This window comes from Pongo pygmaeus, chromosome 19, assembly GCF_028885625.2.
Source record: "Pongo pygmaeus isolate AG05252 chromosome 19, NHGRI_mPonPyg2-v2.0_pri, whole genome shotgun sequence".
Taxonomy (NCBI): domain Eukaryota; kingdom Metazoa; phylum Chordata; class Mammalia; order Primates; family Hominidae; genus Pongo; species Pongo pygmaeus.
Window position 1 is genome coordinate 2,744,912 of NC_072392.2, and position 20,406 is coordinate 2,765,317.

The following is a 20,406-nucleotide window of genomic DNA, read 5'->3' on the forward strand; positions in this document are numbered from 1 at the left end:
CTGAGAGTTTATATCATGAAAGGATATTAGCTTTTGTCAAGTGCTCTTTCTGTGTCAATTGAGATAATTATGTATTTTTTCTTCTTCATCCTGTTAATGTGATACATTACATTGATTTTCTTTTTTTTTTTTCTTTTTTTTTTTTTTGAGATGGAGTTTTGCTCTTTCGCCCAGGCTGGAGTACAGTGGCACAATCTGGGCTCACTGCAACCTCTTTCCCCTGGGTGCAAGCAATTCTCATGCCTCACCCTCCCGAGTATATCCTCCCTCCCTGGGATTATAGGCACGTGCCGCCACGCCTGGGTACTTTTGTATATTTTAGTAGAGACAGGGTTTCACCATGTCGGCCAGGCTGGTCTTGAACTCCTGACCTCAGGTAATCCTCCTGCCTCAGCCTCCCAAAGTGCTGGGATTACAGGTGTGAGCCACTGTGCCCGGCCTATTACATTGATATTCTTGTGTTGAACCAAGCTTGCATTCCTAGGATAAATCCCACTTGGTCATGGGATATAACAGTATGCTGTTGGATTTGGTTTATTGGTACTTTGTTGAGGATGTCTGACTCTATCCATAAAGATACTGGCCTGTAGTTTTCTGTGGTTCCTTTGTGTCACTTTGATAACGCTGGCCTCATAGGATGAGTTAGGAAGTGTTTCCTCCTCTTCTATTTTTGGAAGAGTGTGAGAAGGACTGGTGTGAATTCTTCTGTAAGTGTTTGGTCGGCTTCACTATGAAGCCATCTGGCCCTGGACTGTTCTTTGTTGGGAGGTTTTTAATTACTACAGATTCCATCGCTTTACTTCTCCCATAACTCGTTTAGGTTGCTTGCCTCGTGCCTGAAGTCATTTGCATCTTCTAGTCCTGTCTTAGAATTTAAATGTGAGTCTGCCTAATTTAAGATATCCTATAAAAACCCAACCATCTTCCCACCCTTCCCCACCTTGCCACATCTCTGCTCTGGTATCTCTGCTCAGAGATGGTCCCTCCCACACAGCAGCAGCATTCAACATGATTAACCGCATAGGTCAGTGGTTCTCACTTGGGAACTTCTTAGAAATGCACATTCTCTGGCCAAGAATCAGAAGCTCTAGGGGTGGGGCCTAGGACACTTTTTTTATTTTTGAGACAGAGTTTTGCTCCTTCACCCGGGCTGGAGTGCAGTGGCGTGATCTTGGTTTGCTGCAACCTCCACTCCCCGGGTTCAAGTGAATCTCCAGCCTCAGCCTCCCAAGTAGCTGGGATTATAGGCGCCCGCCACCACGCCTGGCTAATTTTTGTATTTTTAGTAGAAACAGGGTTTCTCCATGTTGGTCAGGCTGGTCTCGAACGCCTGACCCCAGGTGATCCGCCCGCCTTGGCCTCTCAAAGTGTTGGGATTTCAGGCGTGAGCCACCGTGCCCGGCCGGAAACTGTGTTTTAACTAGCCCCCAGGTGATTCTGTGGCATTACCACTGCCACACTTAACAGAGAGCCATCGCAGGCTCCTGGCCCCAGTGACATAGTGAAATGGCACCTCTGAAACGCTCTAGCAGCAAAGGAACCGTGAGCATCAGGAGTTGATGGAAAAAGGAGACCAGAGAAGGGAAAGAGGAGCAAGCAGGTGGCTCCGTGGGGGTGGTGGGGGGAGACTTGGTTGGAACAGGACCTGATTCTGGAGGACAGTTCATTATTGGGGGCACCCACTGGGCATAGGGTTGGCCATCCAGGGTGAGGGGTGCAGTCTGTGGCCAGAGCACAGACAGCTGTTAATAGCAGTAACACTGGCCCATCCAGCCCTGACTCCAGCCATCCCGAGAAGCCCGCCCTGGCCACTCCCAGGCCAAGACTCAGCCTTCACCGCCTGCTTCATTGCATCTTGCTTAGCAGAATATTTAGTCATTCATCTAGCAAATGTTTATTGAGCATCTACTGTGTGCTAGGCAGTTTTATTAATAGCACAGGGATATGGCAAGGATCACAGCAAACAAAGAGCTCTGCCCTCGAGGACCTTCTGTTCTGCAGCCAGCCTGGTGGCCGGCTGATTCTTATCCTGCTTGCCCTGTGGGTGGGGACTTCTGGGCCAGTGGCGGAGTTGGGCAGTGTGGCGTGCCCGGTGGTCAGACAACATGGGACACATCCCATCCCGCTCCCAGGGCGTGCCCTGTTTCACCAGCTTTCCAGAAACGGGTTTAGAGAACTCTCCAGAAATCCTTTTCCTTGGTCATGTCTTCCCTCTCCATCGGGATGAGAAACTCACTCTGACCTGTTTGCTTCTCGCCCCAGCACTTTCTGGCCCGCATCTCCCCCTGATTTTCCTGGGACCCACGTAGGTGCAAAACACCTGCCCCTCCATCCTTGTCTTCTGGTAATGTTTTTCGTTTGCCATTAACGGTGGCCTTGCCCCCTCCGTGTGTCCTGGATTGGGGCGGGCGGGAATAACGAGGCGATTGCGAGGGCTCATTGAGCGACCTGTGTGCCAGGCTCTGTACACACGCTGGCCTGTGTGGTCCTGCCACAGCCCTGTGAGTTAGCGGTCATGTTTTCAGCCCCATGCAAAGGCACAAGCACTCAGACAGCATGGTTCTGTGAGCATGGGTGTATGGTGCCTCCTAGGAGCAGGGTTTTTAGCGAGGCTGCTGTCACATAAACACCCCCCCACCTCCAGAAGCAGAGGAGAGGAGCCCAGGGCCGGGGCAGGTAGCCCAGCAAGGACCCAGCACGCTGCAGGTGGGGCAGTGAGTGTCACTTCTCCAGCGAGGGTCAGAGAGGAGAGAGAGGCAAGAGTGTTGCAGGGGTGGGGGTCTCATGAGCTGGGGTGCAGGAAGAGGGAAGGAACAGGTGGCTGCCTGTCTGCAGGAGAAGCCGTGCCCGTGTGTAGAGCTGCTGTGGACCAGAGGCAGGGACGGCACAGGGTGGTGATGAGATGGAGAGAGGGGGTCCTGGACTCACATGAATGCCATCTTTTCCCGTCGCTTCTTCTGCTTTGCTGCCTGGGCAGTGGGCTGGCACCAGAACCGGCAAGTAGGGGCATTGGGAAAGATCCCTCAGGATTTCCCAAGCCTAAATTGCTCCTTGCGGTTCTTGTTCACGTCTGCCCCTGCTACCTGGGACCTCCTCCAGCATCCTCCTCCCCAAAGACTCTCTCTGCCTTTCTGAAGGAAGACCAGGCTGTTTCTGTATGGGGAGGTGGTGGGAACAGGGGTGGAACCCGGGGCCCAGACGGAGTTCCTCAGCTGAGTGCTGGCTCTGCGTGGTTATCTGTTGACTGGCTGTGAACGCAGAGCCCACGGGGAAATGCTGGCCGCCCCTCTGACTTGGGTGGCAAGAGCTGCTGCTGCTAATATATTAGACAGCTGCATGGATGCTGCTATTGATGAGGAGACCCAGTTACATGCCTCTGTGAAAATCCAGCGGCTGGCTTCCTGGTGGAGGGAGATCCCTTCCGAAGGCTGTCCTGGGCAGGAGGTTAGTCTCTGGGGCAATGCCAGTGACTCAGTGAGCATTAACTGAGTGCCTGCTGTGTGCCCTGAGCATTAACCAAGTGCCTGCTGTATGCCCTGAGCATTAACTGAGTGCCTGTTGTGTGCCCTGAGCATTAACTGAGTGCCTGCTGTATGCCCTGAGCATTAACTGAGTGCCTGCTGTATGCTCTGAGTATTAACTGAGTGCCTGCTGTGTGCCCTGAGCATTAACTGAGTGCCTGCTGTGTGCCCTTGGCTGTATGCAGCCATCTCAGGGTGTGTGGATGAGGGTGTGTCCGAAAGGCTGAGCTGCTGTTCCCGGCTGGCCTGAGTCATGCTGCTTCTGGGTGGAAAAGGAGACTCACTCCCTGCCAACTGTCCCATTGGAAAGTGCAGCAAGTCGCTGAGAAGTGGGGCCGGCCCAGCCGAGGCCATGCTGCCACTGGCTGATTTCTGCTGCTGGGCACTGTCCATGCAGGGATCATCCACCCAGCACATTGCTCATGGCTGAGGCTGAATCATAGCCCTTCTCACTACCTGTGCCAGCCCCAGGCCATGGGGCATCTTCATTCAGACCCATTTCTTTCCTTTTCTTCTTCTTCTTTTTTTTTTTTTTGTGATGGAGTCTTGCTCTGTTGCCCAGGCTGGAGTGCAGTGGCACAATCTTGCCTCACTGCAACCTCCACCTCCCGGGTTCAAGCGATTCTCCTGCCTCAGCCTCCTGAGTAGCTGAGATCACAGGCCTGTGCCACCACGCCTGGCTAATTTTTGTATTTTTAATAGAGACACAGTTTCACCATGTTGGCCAGGCTGGTCTCAAACTCCTGGCCTTAGGTGATCTGCCCGCCTCGGCCTCCCGAAATGTTGGGATTACAGGTGTGAACCAACACGCCCAGCCAGACTCATTTCTAACAGTCTTCTAAAGACACTGTCTCTGGGAAGACCAATGAAATCGAGAAAAAGTATCTTGAAGCTGCTAGCCCACCTCCAACAGGACAAAGCATACTTTCAGAGGGAGCTTTCCAATAGCTCCTTCTAGGAGCTGCTATTTACTGGGCATTCACTACAGACCAGGCCCTGGCTGGGCACTTCTTAAACCTGTTCTCACCTCATCTGCCTAAGAGCGCTAAAGTCAGGGACTATTTGCTTCAATTTTTTTTTCTTTTTTTTTGAGACAGGGTCTTGCTCTGTCACCCAGGCTGAAGGGCAATGGCATGATCTCGGCTCACTGCAACCTCTGCCTCCAAGGCTCAATCGATTCTCCTGCCTCAGCCTCCCGAGTAGCTGGGATTGCAGGTGCCCACCACCACGCCCAGCTAATTTTTGTATTTTTAGTAGAGATGGGGTTTCACCATGTTGGCCAGGCTGGTCTTGAACTCCTGACCTCAAATTATCCACCCACCTCAGCCTCCCTAAGTGTTGGGATTACAGGCGTGAGCCACTGCGCCCGGCCTGCTTCAATTTTCAGGTGAGGAACTTAAGAGAGGAATGAAGAGAGGTTAACATGCTTCATGCAACACGGCTGGGCAGTAGCAGGTTGCCCACTCCCCAGACCTGGGCTTTGACCACCGGGCTCTGCTGCCTCCTGTGTGTTTCTGCTGCATCTAAACCTAAATCATTCTGCACGGCCTTGCAGCTGAAGCCTGAGTTCTGGTGTTCAGCGTCTCTCAGGCCCAGGCCCCAGCTTTGCTCTCCCATCTGATCTTCAGGATGTCTGACCCAGAGGCCTCCAGCCAGCCGGGCTGATCCACTAACGCTTCATTGACTGTGTGCCGAGCTGCTTCTCTTTTCTGCCTTTGCCCATTCAGTTCCTGCTTCCTGAGTGCCACACTCTCCTCACCCCTCTCTATCCAGTGATTTCTCTTGATCCTTTAAGGTCTGTCTGGCATCTTGGGTCTTGCAAAAAGCCTTCATTGACATTTTGGTTTTAAGATGTGTCCATGAATTCTTTGATGTTTTTCTCTACAAGAGGTCGAACTTGTTGGCTCACGCCTGTAATCCCAGCACTTTGGGAGGCTGAGGCGGGAGGATCGCTTGAGCTCAGGAGTTCAAAACCAGCCTGGGCAACATGATGAAACCCTGTTTCTACTAAAAATACAAAAATTGGCTGGGTGTGGTAGCAGGTGCTTGTAGTCCCTGCTACTTGGGAGGCTGGGGTGGGAGGATCGCTTGAGCCCAGGAGATCGAGACTGCAGTGAGCTGTGATCATGCCACTGCACTTCAGCCTGGGTGACAGAGTGAGACCCTATCTCAAAAACAAACAAAAATAAAAAGATGTGGAACCTAGGCCGGGCGCAGTGGCTCATGCCTGTAATCCCAGCACTTGGGGAGGCCGAGGCAGGCGGATCATTTGAGGTCAGGAGTTCAAGACCAGCCTGGCCAACATGGTAAAACCCTGTCTCTACTAAAAATACAAAAATAAACTGGGCGTGGTGGTACACGCCTGTAGTCCCAGGTACTTGGGAGGCTGAGGCAGGAGAATTGCTTGATCCCAGGAGGTGGAGGTTGCAGTGAGCCGAGATTGTGCCACTGCACTCCAGCCTGGGCGACAGAGTGAGACTCCGTCTCAGAAAAAAAAAAAAATTAATAAATACTGAAAAGCAAAAAGAGAAAAATCATCTGTACCTTCAGCCTCATTTTGTTGTGTATCCTTCAGGATATTTTTCTCCGTGGGGGTGATGCATGCCCTCGGATGCCGTCCTGTGCCGGTCTATACAAACACCTTCTTTATGTTTCATGGAAACAACTGGATCATCTTGTTCAAAACCCTATTTTTCTCACTTAGCAATGCATTGTGAATCTTTGCAGTAGCATCATGAACACAGACCTCCTCTTGTCGTAGTTTATTGTATGAGTGTACCCCTGTGCCTTATTTACTTTTCCTCTCACGCTTGGGTACTTCCCCCATTGCTTAGACTTTTTGGCCCTTAAACAGTGCTGGGACAAACATCCTTGTATGTGTGTTCTTGTGGCATGGCCCCGATATTGTTCTAGGGTAAATTCCTTAGAGTGGGTTTACTGGACCAAAGGACGTGGATATTTTAAACGTTTTGGACACATGGTACCTTTCACAAAGCTGTATCAGGTATGCACTCAGCAGAGTTCCTGCAGCCTAGGCCTGCAGACTGGACACAGTGGCTGTATTGTTTCTCATTCCTGCCAGCAATATGTTCCTGCCACATATCCTTGGCAACACTGGCTGCTCTGATAGTGAAAGATGTTATCTTACTGTGATCTTAATTTCTTTCATAACTAGAGAGGTTGGGTTTGTTTCCATGTGTTCATTGGTTATTTTATGTGTGTCCTTTAATCGTTTGTTCATGTCCTTTGCACATTTTTCTGTTTTTTTTTTTTTTTTTTCTTTTGAGACAGTCTCACTTTGTCGCTCAGGCTGGAGTGCAGTGGTGGGATCTCGGCTCACTGCAGCCTCCGCCTCTTGGGTTCAAGTGATTCTCATGCCTCAGCCTCCTGAGTAGCTGGGATTACAGGTGTGCACCACCACGCCCAGCTAATTTTTGTATTTTTAGTAGAGACAGGGTTTCACTATGTTGGCCAGGCTGGTCTCAAACTCCTGGGCTCACGTGATCCACCCGCCTCAGCCTCCCAAAGTGCTGGGATTACAGGTGTGAGCCACCGCACCAGACCCCTCATTTATTGATATAATGGCTTTTGGATAGTTTGGGGTATAGTCTTCCAGATCATTTTCTATGAATTTATATGCATACCTTATATACGGTCTCTTTTTTTTTTTTAAGAGATGGAGCCTCACTGTGTCACCCAGTGTAGGGTACAGTGTCATGATCATAGCTCACTGCAGCCTTGAACTCCTGGGCTCTAGCAACCCTCCTTGCCTCAGCCTCCTGTGTAGCTAGGATTACAGGTGTGAACCACCGTGGCTGGCTGTTTTTATAAAATTGAGATTATATTCAATGTATTGTCTCTGATTTCCTCCACCCCTCAACTTAATATATCTTGGAGAGTGTCATATGTAAGCAACATGAATCTGTTGCTGTCTTTTTGAATGATTGTATAGTTTTTTTGAACAGCTTTATTGAGATATAATTTACATATCATAAAATCACCCATTTAAAGTGTACAATTTGGCCGGGTATGGTGGCTCACACCTGTCATCCCAGCACTTCGGGAGGCCAAGGCGGGCAGATCACCTGAGGTCGGGAGTTCAAGACCAGGCTGGCCAACATGGTGAAACCCTGTCTCTACCAAAAATACAAAAATTAGCCGGGCATGGGGGTGCATGCCTGTAATCCCAGCTACTCTGGAGGCTGAGGCAGGAGAATCGCTTGAACCCAGGAGGTGGAAGTTGCCGTGAGCTGACGTCTCGCCATTGCAGTCCAGCCTGGGCGAAAACAGTGAAACTCCATTTCAAAAAATAAAAAATAAAATAAAGCGTACAATTCAGTGGTTTTTGGTGGTATTCACAGAGCTGTGTAACCACCATCATAATCAGTTTTAGAACCTTTTTATTGCTTTGAAACGAAATCCGTACCTTTTAGCTATCACCTTCCAATCCCCCATCCCCCTCAGCCTAAGCAACCACTAATCTTCTTTCCGTCTCTATGAGGTTGCATACTCTGGACATTTGATAAAAATGGAATCATGGTCCTTTATCTCTGACTTTTGTCTTTTTAAAATTTTTTTTGAGATGGAGTCTCACTTTGTCACCCAGGCTGGAGTGCAGTAGCGCGATCGCGGCTCACTGCAAGCTCCGCCTCCCAGGTTCACGCCACTCTCCTGCCTCAGCTTCCCAAGTAGCTGGGACTACAGGCGTCCGCCACCACGCCCGGCTAATTTTTTGTATTTTTAGAAGAGACGGGGTTTCACCGTGTTAGCCAGGATGGTCTTGATCTCCTGACCTCGTGATCAGCCCGCCTCGGCCTCCCAAAGTGCTGGATTACAGGTGTGAGCCACCACGCCCGGCCTCATGTAAGAGTTTTTGTATGGACGTGTATTTTCCATTCTCTTGTGTAGGTGTCTAGGAGTGGCACTGTTAGGTCATGTGGGTACAGAGGCAGGTTCTTAACTGCTTTTCTATACCTCCTCCTGCTTTTCTATATTCCCTCCTGTAGTGAGGGAATTTGTCATCCATTTGGTTCACATATCAGTACTTATTTATTTATTTATTTATTTATTTTACTTATTTACTGAGAGGCAGTCTTGCTCTGTTGCCCAGGCTGGAGTGCAATGGTGCGATCTCTGCTTGCTGCAACCTCCGCCTCCCGGGTTCAAGCGATTCTCCTGCCTCAGCCTCCCAAGTAGCTCGGATTACAGGCACCCACCGCCACGCCCAGCTAATTTTTGTATTTTTAGTAGAGATGGGGTTTCACCATGTTGGCTAGGCTGGTCTTGAACTCCTGACCTCGTGATCCACCCGCCTCAGCCTCCCAAAGTGCTGGGATTACAGGTGTGAGCCACCGCACCCGGCCCTATCTCTACCTTTTTTCATTTGGTGAAATGCATTCAAGGGTCAGCAGTGTTGTGGCATGTATCAGTATATGTTATTTTTAACGGCTGAATATTATTCCATTGTATGGATATAGCACATTTTGTTTATTCGTCAGTTGATGGACATTTGGGTTGTACCCACCGTTTGGCAAGAGTGAATACTGCAGTTGTGAATGTTTGTGTACAAGTATTTGCTTGAGTACCTGCTTTCAATTCTTTTGTGTATATTCCTAGGGGTCAAATTGCTGAGTCATGTGGTCATAATTCCTTGTTGAACGTTTTAGGGAATTGCCAAATGATTTCCCACAATGGCTGTACTGTTTGACATTCCCACCAGCAATAGATGAGGGATCTGATTTCTCCACAGCCTTGCTCACACCTGTGATATTCTGTTTTTTGATCATAGCTGTGTTAGTGGTACGAGTGGTATCTCATTGTGGTTTTGATTTGCATTTCCTGATGACTAATGGCTTGAGCGTCTTTTCATGTACTTATTGTTCCTTTGTATGTCTTCTTTGGGGATATGTGTATTTAGATCCTTTGCCCGTTTTTAAATTGAGCTGTCTTTTTCTTACTGAGTTGTAAGAGTTTGTTTTTGTAGAGACACGTCCTTTATCAGATATACGATTTGCAAATATTTTCTAGCATTCTGCAGGCTTTCTTTTGACTTTCTTGAGAGTAAGTATGAGGAATTCGTATTAACTTTACTTTAAATGTTTGGTAGAATTTACAAATGAAGCCACCTGGGTCTGGGCTTTTCTTTGTGCGTCGTTTTTTTGATCATCAATTTGATCTTTTTATTTGTTATATGTCTTTAGATTTTCTATTTCTTACTGAGTCAGTTGTGATAGGTTATGTTTTTCTAGGAATTTGTTCATTTTGTCGAAGTTATCTAATTTATTGACCTATAGTTTATAGTACTTGTATTTTATTCTGAGTGTAGCTTCTTTTAACCAATTTTCTGCAGACATGTAAGTTGTTTTTATTTTTTACTGTTAGAAACGATGCTGCAGTGAACATTTGAGCCTGTCTGTCTTTGTGCACATGGCAAGTGTGTTAGAGGATGGATTGTTAGACGTGGAATCGCGTGTCAGAGGTCTGTGTATTTAACATGTTGATTGTTTCTGTTGCATTATCCTCCTCCTGTTCATCTTTCTATCCTTATTGATTGGTATAAGCTCTTTATGTCTGGTAATCCTGGTCTTCTAAGCCTAGAGATGGTAAGAATGCCCCGCGTAGGTGGCGCATGTGCACCTGAGCAAGTTGGAAGAGGAGGTTTGGCATCCGGATGTTTGGCGGCTCACTTCTGGTCAAGGGAGTTGGGCGTGGGTGCCCTAAGCCCACCTCTGTACATTCATACATGGGGTTTCTAGATGCCAGATCCTGAACTGCTGGTAGGTCAGAGCTTTTTGCCTCTGACACGCTGGCTTTGGCCTGACAGAGGTTGTCTGGAGTCAACAGCAGGGCTGGGTCTCTCCAGGGACTTCACCAGGCTCCTTCCCAGGTCGGTTCTGGGAATTCTGGGAGCAGTGGGAGCTCCTGGCGGTTCTGGCCCACGGGTGCCTGCAGAGGTAGGAAGAGTGCTTGGAGGCCCCACCTCTGCCTGAAGAAGAACCGAGGACACACACACTGTTCCTCAGCCCTGCTTTCTTTTCTCTTGTCTTCACTGGGGACTGTCTGTTCTGGGCACTCATTACCTCCCGGCTTCCCGGTGCCCAGATGTGGGCAGTGACATTAGTCTGAGGAGGGGTAGCTGTTTTCAGGGGATAGGAAGTGGGGTGGCCTCTGTGTGTTTTGTTGGGGTAGAGCTGCCAGCCCCTCACACTTCCATTCCGCTTCCCTTTTCTCCTTTTTGTTTTTCCTGGATACACAAGGGTGGCACCAAAGTAGGTCAAAGGTTTAGACAAGTGCAATTGGGATTTTAAAAATAACCCATCTAGGCTGGGCGTGGTAGCTCACGCCTGTAATCCCAGCACTTTGGGAGGCTTAGGTGGGCGGATCACCTGAGGTCAGGAGTTTGAGACCGTCCTGGCCAACATGGTGAAACCCCGTCTCTACTAAAAATACAAAAAAATTAGCTGGGCGTGGTGGTGGGTCCTGTAATCCCAGCTACTCAGGAGGCTGAGGCAGGAGAATGGCGTGAACGCGCGAGGCAGAGGTTGCAGTGAGCTGAGATTGCACCACTACACTCCAGCCTGGGTGACAGGGCAAGACTCTGTCTCAAAAAAGAAAAAAAAACCCTCTAGACCCCTGGAGGCCTCGGTTCAATGGTGTTCAGGCTTTGCTTCACCAGCTTTAGGGTCCCAAAGCGGTGCCTTGCGGGCAGGCAGAGGCAGAGGTGGCACAGCAGGCGCTCCCCTCCTTCCCTGGTTGCTCTGGCCACAGCGGCCCTGCTTTCACCGGTTGGTTTTCTGTATCAGGGTGTGGAACGCAGCTTGTGTTGGACACCTTGGCCCCATTGTTGGGTTGAAAACATCCTAAATACGGCTCCTGCCGGAGGCTGAATCCCGAGGACGACAGGCGTTTGCGGAATTTGGCTTTTCCAGGGGCCCGCGGGCCCCTTTCCTTGACAGAGGCTGAGTGTCTGCTCCCCCAGCACCATTCATTTGCCAGCCCAGGCGTGCCTTAGTCTCTTTCCTATTGTATGGGGTGTTTGGCCCTCTAGCCCTGCAAAGGCAAAATCAAATTATCTTCTCTGTTGATCCAAATGAATTTTGTCCCTGGGGAAGCCCCAGGCTCAGCTTCCTGATAGTTGGTGAGGAAGAGGCTTTCGCTGTGGACCTCCCGGCTGATCCCTGTCTTTCTGTCCCCCTGCTTTTGTCTTTCAGTCGTCGGAGTTCTTTGAGATGCTGGAGAAAATGCAGGTGAGTACGTACCTCCACCGCGGTGGGGAAGAAGCCCAGCCCCAGATGTGGGTGGCGTAGGGACCAGGCAGAACCCACGGGCAGAAGCTGGGTGCCCTGGAGGGAGGGGCAGAGAAGAGACAATCGCATCCCCTTGGTCCAGACAACCTGAGGCCATTTTGCTGTTGAGGGGTACGGAGCACTTTGGGAAGACTCCTACGGAGGGACAGGGAGGATAAAAGCAGAACTTCCCCAGCAGGGCAGCTGGGGAGGCCATAAGCCCTGTGGATGTGGAGGAGGGTTTGAAGGGTCCGTTGTTCCTGGAACCAGCCGGAAAGAAGGCCTGAAAGAACTAGCTGCTTCTTGGAGGAGTCGTCTTGCATAGGGAGGCAGAGGGGTGGGGTGGGAGGCTGGCCTGAGTTCAAATCCTGCACCAGACACTTACTAGCACCAGTTCCTTTCCTGTCCTAAGCCTCCATAAATAAATAAGAATGAGTGCACCCACTTAGGTGGTGGTTGGGGTGAACGGAGATAATCGGTGTAAATAGTTGGTAGACACTACATCAAAGTCGGTGTGTGATGTGGGTTTGGGGGTTCTTTGCTATTCCTCGCCAGGGTCAGGGCTCCCAGGTAAGAGCTGCTGCCCTGGGGAGTATGTGCAGAGGCCCAGAATGGTTCATTGACATGGGTGGGAAGAGTGGGAAGACAATGCTGATAATACACCTGTAGCTCAAGCACTTCGCTGAGCTCAGAGATTGACAGGCGTCATTTCTTCCTGCTGAGGCCTTCAGAAGTAGGTATGTTATTATTATTATTATTATCCCCATAGGACAGGTGAGAAAATTGAGGCACAGAACAATTAAAGGCAGCACTCAAAGGGTGCATGGCTCATAAGTAGCTTCAGAGCCAGAGAGTCCAGCCCTTATGTCATGATACTTTTTACCCTAAGTAGGTGCTCCAGGCTCAAGGGGGGAAGATTCTGCAATAATGGTCTGGAAGTCCTAGGAGGAGGGGCAAATATAGCGCCCACGGCAGTCCTGAGATGCGGGCCAAGCTGCCAGGTGTCCCTGAGGGTGGGGAGGGAGGGGAGACACTGTTTGAAGGGAAAGTATTGTTACTGGCCATGTCACCGAGAGCAAGTTATTAAAATCGTCCTCTGCGCCCAGCAGCGTGTAGACAACAGACTCATCTTCTACGCATTTAGGGAACTTATCATCAGCTTGCGGAAACCAGGCTGGCGTATGCCTGACAGTGAGGGGTGGGAGATGGTATATAATCAAGTGCTCCATTGCTTGGAGCAAAGCTGGGATTTTCGCCTCTAGTCAGTGGGATCCTGGCACTCTGGGAAGCTGGTAGGGGGTTTGCAGCCCGCCCAGCCTTCTCTCCGGTTGCTCCTCAGATCCTCTCTTCCTTCTCCCCCAGCTGGAGTCCCCTTCCCACAACTTTGCCCCACACAGGGTCTCTCTGAGCACAGCATTCAGCCCCAGTTAACCAGCCTCAGAGTGTCCTGTTGTGTAGAGGCTGCAGGGCTTGTCTGTTCATCTAGATTGGGTGCTTTCTAGGGTAGGGGTCTTGTTTTATTCTCCCTCTGTCTGTGCAATGGCTGATCCCCATGGGTGGGGTGCCTGTTCCATTTCAGTTGAGACTGTTGAAGCCAAATTTCTGGGTGTTTAAGTCTCTACCATGTGCTCCCTGGGCCCAGCCTCAGAGGGTTCACTGTTAGTAAGAAGCTCACTTATGGAGTACTGCTGGCCATGGAGTGCCTGCGTGGGCCTTGAGCCTGGGCTCCATCTCTCTTCATCTTGCACTTGTGGAAACTGAACCTCAGAGCAGTGAAGCGCCTGGGTCACTTTGCTAGTTGTGAAGAGCTGAAACTGGAACCCGGGATTCCCGATTCCTAGCCCAAGAGTCTAGGAACTGGGAGAAGGCAGAAGCTTTGGATTCCTTCAGTCCTGGGTTCAGGTTCTAACCCTGACGCTTTCTAGCTATCTTTGGTCAAGTCAGTTTCCCTCTCTGAGCCTTAATTTCTTCATTGAGGGGAGAAGGGGAAATAAAGATAATACCTATTGTGGCCAGGTGCGGTGGCTCACGCCTGTCATCCCAGCACTTGGGAGGTCAAGGCAGGTGGATCGCCTGAGGTCAGGAGTTCGAGACCAGCCTGGCCAACATGGTGAAACCCTGTCTCTACTAAAAATAGAAAAATTAGCTGGGTGTGGTGGCACACGCCTGTAATCCCAGCTACTCCGGACGCTGAGGCAGGGGAATCTCTTGAACCTGGGAGGTGGAGGCTGCAGTGAGCGGAGATTGCGCCACTGCATTCAGCCTGGATGACAGAGCAAGACTCCATCTCAAAAAAAAGAAAAAAAAAAGACAATACCTCTAGCAAAATAGCACATGGAGGAGAGAGGGCCCAGTGCTGGGCAGTGGCTCTGCGGTAGGTTATTAGGGGAGGGAGTGGCGTGGCGGAGGGGATGGGAGGAAGTTTGCTCTCCTGCCCTCGGGGCTGTTCCCAGACAGGGATGACTAATGCAGGCCAAACAAAACAGATTCCTGCCCTCACTGCCCCCACCCGCCATCTGCCCAGTGTGCCAACTGGGACAGGGTCTGTAGGGCCACCCAGGTGGCTTTGTGTATGTGTGTGAGAGGAGCGCCTGTCCAGTGGGAAGGGCCCTCCCACGCCCTCCTGAAAATGCTGCAAGGCGACCCAGCCCAGGGAAGTCTGCAGAGGCTGCATCTCAATCCACCCAGTTAACAGGAGCCCTGCTGTCCACAGAGCGTGGGGTACGTCACACACTTGGTGAGCCGGTGACCCGGCTTCAAATCTAGGCCCTGCCACTCACTGGCTGTGCGACCTTAGGCAAGCAGCCTCCTTCTGGGGCCCCAGTGTCCTTGCTGGTGGAAAGTGCTGTGAGTTTCAAAGGAGGCCACAGAGAGAGCTGGCTTGGGAAGGTTAAAATCCCCGTGCGTTAGTGTTGTGACCAGGCAGAAGCTGCTTCTGGACTCCTTCTGCTTCAGAGGGGACCTGTTTCTGCTAGTTTGTGCACCGTCTCGTACTGTCACCCGATTTTCTCAGATAGTCTTGGAAACACCACGTGTTCCCCTCCTGTACAACACGGTTAAGTCGGAACTCAATGATAGAACTGCTGGACCGGGGCCAGGCGCAGTGGCTCACGCCTGTAATCCCAGCACTTTGGGAGGCCGAGGCGGGTGGATCACTTGAGGTTGGGAGTTCGAGACCAGCCTGGGCAACATGGCGAAACCCCATCTCTACTAAAAATGCAAAAAACTAGCTGGGCATGGTGGCACATGCCTGTAATCCCAGCTACTTGGGAGGCTGAGGCAGGAGAATCACTTGAACGCGGGAGGTGGAGGTTGCAGTGAACCGAGATCCCACCACTGCACTGCAGCCTGGGCAACAAGAGTGAAACTCCATCTCAAAAAAAAAAAAAAAGAAGAGGCTAGGTGCAGTGGCTTACGCCTATAATCCCAGCACTTTGGGAAGCCAAGGCGGGTGGATCACCTGAGGTCAGGAGTTCAAGACCAGCCTGACCAACATGGAGAAACCCCGTCTCTACTAAAAATACAAAATTAGCCGGGCGTAGTGGCGCATGCCTATAATACCAGCTACTCGGGAGGCTGAGGCAGGAGAATTGCTTGAACCTGGGAGGTGGAGGTTGCAGTAAGCCGAGATCATACAACTGCACTCCAGCCTGGGTGACCAGAGAGAGACTCCGTCTGGAAAACAAACAAACAAACAAACAAACAAACAATGAAACAGAACTGTTGGCTAGGGCACTGCTCCCCAGAAGTGAATTCTTCAGATACCTGTAGATAAACTCCCTTAGTCCAGTCCCAGGCATCATATCGGATCCTTGCAGTCATCCTTCCATTAGTGAGATGAAAGGTGAGTGTCTAATCCTCATTTTACAGATGACACTGGGGGCTCCAAGAGGCTACGCTTTGTCAAGGGTCACAAATAGTAAGTTCGCAGCAGAGTGAGGGCCAGCACCAGGCCTCCTGCCTGTCTCCTGAAGGCCTGTTGGCATGGGGTCTAGAGCTCTGGCTCTGACACCAACAGGCATGACTTCCTATGTTTCCCTTCCCTTACTGGCTCTGTGACCCTACGGATTTTTTTTTTTTTTAATTTGAGATGGAGTTTCGCTCTTGTTGCCCAGGCTGAAGTGCAATGGCGCGATCTCGGCTCACTGCAGCCTCCGCCTCCCAGGTTCAAGCGATTCTCCTGCCTCAGCCTCCCGAGTAGCTGGGATTACAGGCATGCGCCACCACGCCCGGCTAATTTTGTATTTTTAGTAGAGACGGGGTTTCTCCATGTTGGTCAGGCTGGTCTCGAACTCCTGACCTCAGGTGATCTGCCCGCCTTGGCCTCTCAAAGTGCTGGGATTACAGGTGTGAGCCACTGTGCCCGACAAGACAGATATTTAAGCTTTGAATGATAATACCGCCTCCTTCATGATAATAATGACCCACAGCATTTATTATATACCAGTCAGTGTTCCAAGTGCTCAACCCATTCTTAACCTTTAACTTTCATCACCATAGTCGATACCATTATCATTCCCACTTTACAGATGAGAACACTGAGTCACAGAGAGGTTTCTGTGACTTGCCAAGGTCATCAGGCTGATAGGTGGCAGTGTTGGGATTTGAACCGCGGTGATCTGGCTCAAGTCTATGCTGTTAGCCCAGCCGCGCTGTTGCCTCATCTGAAGCTGCTGTGAGGCCCGCCCATGGCCAGGTGTGATGTGTGCAGGCCCAGCACGGGCCAGCTTTTGCTGCTGCTCTTGTTACTAACCCCCTGTGAGGCCAGGTGCTCTTTATCTGGCCCTGTCTTCTGACCTTTGCTTTTCTGTGGATCCTGTTTTCCTTGTTTCTATAGGGGATCAAGCTTGAAGAGCAGAAGCCGGGACCCCAGAAGAACAAGGTGGGCTGGGTGGGTGAGGGGGTGGCCAGATGGCCCTGGTGAGGGGCTAGGGCGAGAGGAAGGCAGGAGGGGCTGCCGGGGTGCTGGGGTCTTCTGTCTCACACCTGTCTAACTCTGACTCGCACCACGGGCCGCTTCATGACTGCCTTGTTAGACTAGTGCATGGTGGGCAGCAGAGGGGTCCTGGCTTGATGCCTTAGGGCAGCTTCAGAGCAGCCTGGGGGTGGAGGCCTCGGTGGGACCTCGGGCTTGGCTGTTTGGCCCGGCTCTTCCCTACCCTGTGCGGTGTGTAAGGGTGTCAGGCTCTGTGTCCTGGGTTCCAGTGGGCAGTCAGCTCTCAGCTTCAGGTTCCATTTCCCAACCCAGGGGTGCCGCTTATCACTTGGAGGTCAGTCCCCCTGCCTGGAAAGGGGTGCTGGGGGAGACTAGGGGTCGTTTTCCGGAATGAGCATTCTAGGATGAGAAGCTGGTATTACGAGGGGTGAGAAGTTCAGCGCCTTCGGACACTGCATCGTCAGCTGGCGGGGTTTATGTTTGGGTTCTCTCAGTTTGGAGAAGAACATGGGGGATGTTAGATTCCAGAGCTGATTCTGAGCTGTTCTTCCATCGAATGTTCCTCCCTCAAAGCCCCCCTCCCCCCCAACATATCCCCCTTGCGAGACCTGGAAACAGTGGTCAGACTTTATGGGCACTGCCGGGACTAACGGTGGCATCATCTGGTTTGTCTTGCAGGATGACTATATCCCATACCCCAGCATCGACGAGGTAGGCGCCCTCCCCTCACTCCTACCCACTCTGCAGCCTGCTCTGGGTCCCGTCCCTGGGGAAATGATGGCGATGGCCTGTGCCCAGCCCCCCAGGGGAGAGAACCTTGGGCCTGGGACCTCTCTTCCCGTCTTTGCCTTTGTAACCTCAGCTTCTCCATGTGTTAAGTTGGGGGTGCTCATCTAGGCCTTTCAGCCCTGGGGCTACAGGGTTGGTGAATGAAGCTGGAGGTGTTGTGGGGCTTGGAGGAGGGGTTCATGTCACTGCCTTTGGCCTCAAGTACCAGTGGGTACCAGGCCCCACTCCTGGGAGCAGTGCAGAGGGGACGCCGCCACCGGCCCCCTCCCTCCCCTGTGGTCCCAGGGCCAGCTGCAGCGCATGACCCTCCCTCTGCCTTCAGGTTGTGGAGAAGGGAGGCCCATACCCTCAGGTCATCCTGCCACAGTTTGGGGGCTATTGGATCGAGGACCCGGAGAATGTGGGCACCCCAACATCACTGGGGAGCAGCATCTGTGAGGAGGAGGAAGAGGACAACCTCAGCCCCAACACGTTTGGCTACAAGCTCGAGTGCAAGGGTGAAGCCAGGGCCTACCGGAGGCACTTCCTGGGGAAGGTGAGGCTGGGGAGAGGTGCTGCTGGGGGTTGGGGGGGTGCTGGGGGAGAGGAGCTGCTGGGGGTGGGGGTAGGGGCTGGGGGTGGAGAGAGAACCTGGGGGAGGCTGAGGGAGAGGAGCCGCTGGGGGTTGGGGGCAGAGGCTGGGGACGCTGGGAGAGAGGAGGTACCAGGCGGTGAGGGGTGGGGAGAGGCTGGGGGAGGTTGGGGGAGAGAGGAGCTGGCGGGGGTTGGGGGAGGGGCTGGGGGCCCTGGGGGAGAGGAGCTGGCGGGGCTGGGGGGAGGGCAGAGTGGCCCGCGGTCCTCTCTCCAGTGCCCCCCTTTTCCTTGGCCTCTTACCTCCTTCCTAGTCTGTCCTTTTGTTGCTGCCTGCTGCTGTCTTAGTTGGAGAGGTCTGAGGGGCTGTGTCCTGGAATAGGGGAGGGGCACGGGAGCCATGCAACAGTCAGGGAGGCCCAGTGCCATGAGTCCTTGTGGGGACCACCACCCGCAAATGTTTCAGGAGGCGATGGAATGGGTAGTGTTTGGGGTGAAGGATGGTGGGTGGAGTTTTGACCGTTCAAGGAAAAATATGTTCTCACACCTCAAGAAGTCTCTGTTTCCATCTAAATAACGCAAATCTCTCCCGTCCTCATTCAGGCAGGTCCTCTGAGTACTTGTACTGCATAGTGTCTGCGAGCCTCTGATTGCTTAAAAGTGACAAAGTTAAATTTAAAAGAATAGATTCTGCCCTTCGGACTTAACAGGTTCTTGATGTACTGAGGGCAGATTCCGGAAATCTGTAGCCTGAGGCCGCTTTGCAGAGTCTCACATGATGGGAGGCTGCATCAGAGCCCCTGGGTCTTGTTAGCATGCAGATTCCAGGGCCCCACTCTTGATCCAGCAGGTCTGGGGAGCTGTGTTTTTCGCCCGTGTTCCCCGAGCCAGGGGGTGACCCACTGGCCCAGGACACCTCCTAGCTCCCCTGGGTGGAGGTGCCAGGGTTCCTCCCTGCTGTCTTGCCCCAGATAGTCTGAACTGGTGAGGGCCGCCCCCTGGGAATGAGAACGTGGACTCGGTATCTTGTGGTCAAGAACTTGCCCTTCAGAGTCAAGACAGTTGTGCATTTGGACCCTGGATCTGTCCCTTACTCGTCGTGTGATCCTGGGCAGTGACTTAATCCCTCTGACTATTGGTTTTCCCATCTGTGAAACGGGGATGATGTTCTCTCCCGGATACAGCTGTGGTCAGGAGTGAAGGAGATAGTGGGTATTAAGCCCCTGGCACGGTGCCTGGCGCCTCCTGAGGATCTGGCTGTCGGTACCTGTTAATGTCATCGTCATTGTCATCAGCATCCTTCTCTTCCTTGTTGCTGTGGGGCTTCTCACTCCTGGTGAAGGAGGTGGTTTGGGGGAACATATCTGGAAGGTTTCTTCCTCCTTTCTGCTCACACACAGTTTCTCTTTTTAGGATCATCTAAACTTTTACTGTACTGGCAGCAGCCTGGGGAACTTGATCCTGTCCGTCAAGTGCGAGGAAGCAGAGGGGATCGAGTACCTCCGGATCATCCTCAGGTAGGGCTGTTGCGCTGCTTGAGGCCACTTCTCTTCCAGGCAGGGCTCTCATCGGTGGTGTGGGGGCTGGGATGGGACTCAGAAATACCAGACTGACCAGTCTGGTCTGGGTGCACTGGCTGGCAGGGACAGGCCTGCTGGAATCCTGGGGCTGTGTCTGAAGTTGCCTAGCAGGGAGACCCACGTGCTCCACCAGCTAGCTGACAGTCAGAGGGGCATCCAGGTCTCAAGGTCACCTAGACTGTACCCCTTCCTGCCTCTCTTTCTTACAAGTCCATGGCTCTGAGGAAGACAGGAAGAAAAGTAGGCATGGTTCAGTGCGACTCATCCTGCTGAGACGTAGCTCCGAGTCCTGGGAGAGGGTTCACCAGAGTGCTGCCTGTGGTATACATCTCGCCAGGCAAGATAGTGCCCTGTGTGTTTGTTGTATGGCTGGGTTCCCTGAGATGCACTGATGTTCACAACAGGAGCACTGATTTATAGTGGAAGCCAGGGCACCTTTCTCTGGATTGTGACCTTCTCAAGGGCAGGAACTGGAACTGGTTTCTGTTTGATTTAGCTAACATGTTTTGTAAAACCTCCTCTGTACCAGGAACTGCGATAGGTGTTAGAGATACCATGATGGCTGAGACTTGGTCCCTGTTCTCTGAAAGGCATATGGTTTCATGAATGTAATGTGTGTGACGGGTATGATTTTAGCAATATGCACAGGTTGCTATGGGGGCACGAAGGAGTCTGTGTCTTATTTATCTCTGTCCCTGGTGGGGTGGTGCTTAGCAGAATGCTGT

At 51.8% G+C, this 20,406-nt stretch overlaps 1 protein-coding gene and 1 long non-coding RNA gene across 9 annotated transcripts in view; one reads left to right on the top strand and one right to left on the bottom strand.

Annotated features, from left to right (window-relative positions):
- Positions 1 to 20,406, top strand: part of RAP1GAP2 (RAP1 GTPase activating protein 2) — a 264,873-nt gene that overhangs the window by 174,267 nt on the left and 70,200 nt on the right. For 7 of the 8 annotated variants that reach the window (XM_063655344.1, XM_063655341.1, XM_063655343.1 and 4 more), the window contains 5 exons: positions 11,732 to 11,767; positions 16,644 to 16,688; positions 17,421 to 17,453; positions 17,854 to 18,066; positions 19,515 to 19,618. In XM_063655344.1, coding sequence (XP_063511414.1) covers positions 11,732 to 11,767; positions 16,644 to 16,688; positions 17,421 to 17,453; positions 17,854 to 18,066; positions 19,515 to 19,618 — 431 coding nt within the window. The remainder of the gene's footprint in view (positions 1 to 11,731; positions 11,768 to 16,643; positions 16,689 to 17,420; positions 17,454 to 17,853; positions 18,067 to 19,514; positions 19,619 to 20,406) is intronic. The other variant, XM_063655346.1, reaches the window with a different exon arrangement.
- On the bottom strand, positions 16,223 to 19,870 carry LOC129017486 (uncharacterized). Its single transcript, XR_008495079.2, has 3 exons — positions 18,405 to 19,870; positions 17,878 to 17,963; positions 16,223 to 17,229 (listed from the first exon to the last, which is right to left on the bottom strand). It is a non-coding gene; the product is annotated as an uncharacterized LOC129017486 (long non-coding RNA).